Raw genomic sequence first — 6000 nt, forward strand, 5'->3', positions numbered from 1 at the left:
GGAGATGTGGGATTGAGCGTGTGGGAGTTGTGGGATTGAGCGTGTGGGAGTTGTGGGATTGAGTGTGTGGGAGATGTGGGAATGGAGTGGGAGATGTGGGATTGAGGGTGTGGGAGATGTGGGATTGAGTGTGTGGGAGATGTGGGATTGAGCGTGTGGGAGATGTGGGATTGAGTGTGTGGGAGATGTGGGATTGAGTGTGTGGGAGATGTGGGAATGGAGTGGGAGATGTGGGATTGAGGGTGTGGGAGATGTGGGATTGAGGGTGTGGGAGATGTGGGATTGAGTGTGTGGGAGATGTGGGAATGGAGTGGGAGATGTGGGATTGAGGGTGTGGGAGATGTGGGAATGGAGTGGGAGATGTGGGATTGAGGGTGTGGGAGATGTGGGATTGAGTGTGTGGGAGATGTGGGATTGAGTGTGTGGGAGATGTGGGATTGAGCGTGTGGGAGATGTGGGATTGAGCGTGTGGGAGATGTGGGATTGAGGGTGTGGGAGATGTGGGATTGAGTGTGTGGGAGATGTGGGATTGAGTGTGTGGGAGATGTGGGAATGGAGTGGGAGATGTGGGATTGAGGGTGTGGGAGATGTGGGAATGGAGTGGGAGATGTGGGATTGAGGGTGTGGGAGATGTGGGAATGGAGTGGGAGATGTGGGATTGAGTGTGTGGGAGATGTGGGAATGGAGTGGGAGATGTGGGATTGAGGGTGTGGGAGATGTGGGATTGAGGGTGTGGGAGATGTGGGATTGAGTGTGTGGGAGATGTGGGAATGGAGTGGGAGATGTGGGATTGAGGGTGTGGGAGATGTGGGAATGGAGTGGGAGATGTGGGATTGAGGGTGTGGGAGATGTGGGATTGAGTGTGTGGGAGATGTGGGATTGAGTGTGTGGGAGATGTGGGATTGAGCGTGTGGGAGATGTGGGATTGAGTGTGTGGGAGATGTGGGATTGAGTGTGTGGGAGATGTGGGAATGGAGTGGGAGATGTGGGATTGAGGGTGTGGGAGATGTGGGATTGAGGGTGTGGGAGATGTGGGATTGAGTGTGTGGGAGATGTGGGAATGGAGTGGGAGATGTGGGATTGGGGGTGTGGGAGATGTGGGAATGGAGTGGGAGATGTGGGATTGAGGGTGTGGGAGATGTGGGATTGAGTGTGTGGGAGATGTGGGATTGAGCGTGTGGGAGATGTGGGATTGAGAGTGTGGGAGATGTGGGATTGAGCGTGTGGGAGATGTGGGATTGAGTGTGTGGGAGATGTGGGAATGGAGTGGGAGATGTGGGATTGAGGGTGTGGGAGATGTGGGATTGAGGGTGTGGGAGATGTGGGATTGAGTGTGTGGGAGATGTGGGAATGGAGTGGGAGATGTGGGATTGAGGGTGTGGGAGATGTGGGAATGGAGTGGGAGATGTGGGATTGAGGGTGTGGGAGATGTGGGATTGAGGGTGTGGGAGATGTGGGAATGGAGTGGGAGATGTGGGATTGAGTGTGTGGGAGATGTGGGAATGGAGTGGGAGATGTGGGATTGAGGGTGTGGGAGATGTGGGATTGAGGGTGTGGGAGATGTGGGATTGAGTGTGTGGGAGATGTGGGAATGGAGTGGGAGATGTGGGATTGAGGGTGTGGGAGATGTGGGAATGGAGTGGGAGATGTGGGATTGAGGGTGTGGGAGATGTGGGATTGAGTGTGTGGGAGATGTGGGATTGAGTGTGTGGGAGATGTGGGATTGAGCGTGTGGGAGATGTGGGATTGAGTGTGTGGGAGATGTGGGATTGAGTGTGTGGGAGATGTGGGAATGGAGTGGGAGATGTGGGATTGAGGGTGTGGGAGATGTGGGATTGAGTGTGTGGGAGATGTGGGAATGGAGTGGGAGATGTGGGATTGAGGGTGTGGGAGATGTGGGAATGGAGTGGGAGATGTGGGATTGAGGGTGTGGGAGATGTGGGATTGAGTGTGTGGGAGATGTGGGATTGAGGGTGTGGGAGATGTGGGATTGAGCGCGTGGGAGATGTGGGATTGAGTGTGTGGGAGATGTAGGATTGAGCATGTGGGAGATGTGGGATTGAGTGTGTGGGAGATGTGGGAATGGAGTGGGAGATGTGGGATTGAGTGTGTGGGAGATGTGGGATTGAGTGTGTGGGAGATGTGGGAATGGAGTGGGAGTTGTGGGATTGAGCGTGTGGGAGATGTGGGATTGAGCGTGTGGGAGTTGTGGGATTGAGTGTGTGGGAGATGTGGGATTGAGTGTGTGGGAGATGTGGGAATGGAGTGGGAGATGTGGGATTGAGTGTGTGGGAGATGTGGGATTGAGTGTGTGGGAGATGTGGGAATGGAGTGGGAGTTGTGGGATTGAGCGTGTGGGAGATGTGGGATTGAGCGTGTGGGAGTTGTGGGATTGAGTGTGTGGGAGATGTGGGATTGAGTGTGTGGGAGATGTGGGAATGGAGTGGGAGATGTGGGAATGGAGTGGGAGATGTGGGATTGAGGGTGTGGGAGATGTGGGATTGAGTGTGTGGGAGATGTGGGAATGGAGTGGGAGATGTGGGATTGAGGGTGTGGGAGATGTGGGATTGAGTGTGTGGGAGATGTGGGAATGGAGTGGGAGATGTGGGATTGAGGGTGTGGGAGATGTAGGATTGAGCGTGTGGGAGATGTGGGATTGAGCGTGTGGGAGATGTGGGATTGAGTGTGTGGGAGATGTGGGAATGGAGTGGGAGATGTGGGATTGAGGGTGTGGGAGATGTGGGATTGAGTGTGTGGGAGATGTGGGAATGGAGTGGGAGATGTGGGATTGAGGGTGTGGGAGATGTGGGAATGGAGTGGGAGATGTGGGTTTGAGTGTGTGGGAGATGTGGGATTGAGGGTGTGGGAGATGTGGGATTGAGTGTGTGGGAGATGTAGGATTGAGCATGTGGGAGATGTGGGATTGAGTGTGTGGGAGATGTGGGAATGGAGTGGGAGATGTGGGATTGAGTGTGTGGGAGATGTGGGAATGGAGTGGGAGATGTGGGATTGAGTGTGTGGGAGATGTGGGATTGAGGGTGTGGGAGATGTGGGATTGAGGGTGTGGGAGATGTGGGATTGAGTGTGTGGGAGATGTAGGATTGAGCATGTGGGAGATGTGGGAATGGAGTGGGAGATGTGGGATTGAGTGTGTGGGAGATGTGGGATTGAGTGTGTGGGAGATGTGGGAATGGAGTGGGAGATGTGGGATTGAGTGTGTGGGAGATGTGGGATTGAGTGTGTGGGAGATGTAGGATTGAGCATGTGGGAGATGTGGGATTGAGTGTGTGGGAGATGTGGGAATGGAGTGGGAGATGTGGGATTGAGTGTGTGGGAGATGTGGGATTGAGTGTGTGGGAGATGTGGGAATGGAGTGGGAGTTGTAGGATTGAGCGTGTGGGAGTTGTGGGATTGAGTGTGGTTAGTTACCTAGGTCCATACTCTTGGACTTGCGGCTCTTGATGATCTCCAGCTGAGAAGCATCATCGAACTGTTTGGTCCTCTTCTCGGACATGCTCTGCCGGGCGAAGCCTTCCCTCTGAAACTGGGCGTCCACATCTGCATCTGGACTGAGAGAACTGAAGGACGGTGAGAGGGAGAAGAAATATTCATTTCATTGTGATTTTATTTATTATACAACATGCATGATACTACAAAATATTAATATATAAAAGGATTTATATAAAATTAATCAAGAAACAATGGAAAAAAAAAAATACATATAAATACATATATAAATATGAGAGAGAGAGAGTTTAGACCCAGATCTCCTCCACTAAACTCAGTTCATCCCACTATAAAGCCTCGAATATAAAACACTCTTATCCTCCAGCCTCGAGTCTCCAGTCTAAACAATGAACAAGACCTTGGATTAGACCTCCATCACTCGCTACAGTAACAACACACACTCACTCGCTCCCGAATACACTGACAGGAGGACAAACACATGAATGATGCATTATTCATCCCTTATTCCTTCTGACTTCATAAACATGCGCACACTGTGTCCCTGAGAGGAAATAAGGACACATGAGATCTGGAGAACCAAATCAAGTGTTTCCAAACTGAATATAGACTGAAACTGAGTAAAACTGTGTCCAGCAAGGACAACAGAGAGCGACTGCATAAATGAAGTATGAAATACTTAAGGCTGAAATATTCTAGTACAAATGAGTTATTAAAGGTAAAAGGCACGCAAAAGCAAAACGCTTGGTTTCTGATTCCATTGTAGAAACACCATATTTGCAGGCATATTTGATCCATTTATTCTTCTTAAATTGTCAAATAATAATGCAAATCTGTGTTTGTGTAACTTCACAATATCTTCACAGAAGCAGAGTTTAAAAAGTTTAAAAAGCACCTTTCTCACTAATATTCCCTCGCCCTAAACAAACGCAGGCGTTCAAACTGCATCTCAACCTTCCCTGGGATTTAAATGTGTCAGAATACATTCTCTCTCGTCGTTCCTGTGAACCTCCTACTTCAAAACATCCGCTCACGTGTTTCTGCTCAGAAGACCTTCCCTTTCCTTTTCAGTGTTTTAAGTCACGAATCCTTTTACTGGGAGTGAGTTTCTTGCTGTTCGTAATTCACCGCAGACTGATGTAAATCGCACAAACACGTCTGAACTTTGAGAACAGCATGAGAGCAAAACCAGCTTTAAAGGATCCAAACATCTTAACACAAGCTAGCAGAGAGAAGTTCAGAGTTCTGTGAAATAATCCCGCACAAAATAACACAGACTGTGATATTGCAGAACGATCCGTGATGAGAAGAGTCAGGCCAGCGGAAGCTCTCCGACGTGTAGATGTGTGTGGGTTGTGTTTCATTAGAGAGGGTAGACGTGTGTGTGTTGCTGGTATTGATCGTGATGTTATGATGTTTGATTAGATGCACACATCGACTGGATGAACGTGAGCGGAGAGAGAGGACCCTACACTGAAGATAAGGTCAATGCTTCTCCTTAGACTCTCAAACCCTGTTGTAATTATTTTTGTTCTCTCTTCTAGCATATTAAACACAACTCTGACTCACACACACTCATCTCAGAGAGATGTGTTTGCTTGGCTATCTTATTCAGGTCAAATTATTAATTTTATTTAATTTTTTTAATTTAATTAAATTTGTTATGTTCTTCTTCTTCTTCTTCTTCTTCTTTTTCTTATTATTATTTTAATGTTGGTTAATTTAAAGAAATAGTTCACCCAGAAATGCCCATTAGACTTAATCCACTGTTATTCAGTGAAACACAACAGTGATGTACTTACAACGAACGTGGACATTAATTTTTCTTCTTTTTTTTAAAAAGAACAGAAAAACTACAAAACTGCCATAATTGTAGTTCATACAACTTGTGCATGACTTTGCAACTCTTCAGGTGTTGTATGACAACTTTATGTGAGAAACAGACAAATCATTTTCTATCAACAATATTTTGAGTTCATTTTCATAATAAATTATTTATTTGAGTTGAACACCTTTAAGGAACTTTTATGGCGGGTTTTGGTCATTTTTAAGGTTGACAACACCAGTTACCATTCAATTTCACTATAATAAAAAGCAAGGGTTGATTTATTATTATTATTATTATTATTATTTTAATAAAATAAAGATAATTTAGGAGAAATGTGCTTAATCATCAAGGGAAAAAACTTAACTGTCTTAAAAATAGGCTTTATTTTCTTTATGCAATATATGTGTGTGTGTGTGTGTGTGTGTGTGTGTGTGTGTGTGTGTGTGTGTGTGTGTGTGTGTGAGAGAGAGAGTGTGTGTGAGTTAGTGAGCGTGTCTGTGTGTGTGAGTTTGTGTGTGTGTGCGTGTGTGCGTGCCTGTGTGTGTGCGTGTGTGTGTGAGAGAGAGTGAGTGTGAGTTAGTGAGCGTGTCTGTGTGTGTGAGTTTGTGTGTGTGCGCGTGTGTGCGTGCCTGTGTGTGTGTGCCTGTGTGTGTGTGCGTGTGTTTCAAGCATAAAGACTTCTGAGATAAATATGAACCGCAGTATGG

General features: G+C 47.3%; 1 protein-coding gene across 8 annotated transcripts in view; it reads right to left on the reverse strand.

Moving 5' to 3' along the window:
* The window catches only part of pard3aa (par-3 family cell polarity regulator alpha, a), a 460369-nt gene that overhangs the window by 147646 nt on the left and 306723 nt on the right, over positions 1-6000 (reverse strand). For all 8 annotated transcript variants that reach the window (XM_084102432.1, XM_084102429.1, XM_084102431.1 and 5 more), the window contains one exon: positions 3430-3578. In XM_084102432.1, coding sequence (XP_083958558.1) covers positions 3430-3578 — 149 coding nt within the window. The remainder of the gene's footprint in view (positions 1-3429; positions 3579-6000) is intronic.

This window comes from Abramis brama (genome assembly GCF_963993115.1).
Source record: "Abramis brama genome assembly, chromosome: 24".
Taxonomy (NCBI): domain Eukaryota; kingdom Metazoa; phylum Chordata; class Actinopteri; order Cypriniformes; family Leuciscidae; genus Abramis; species Abramis brama.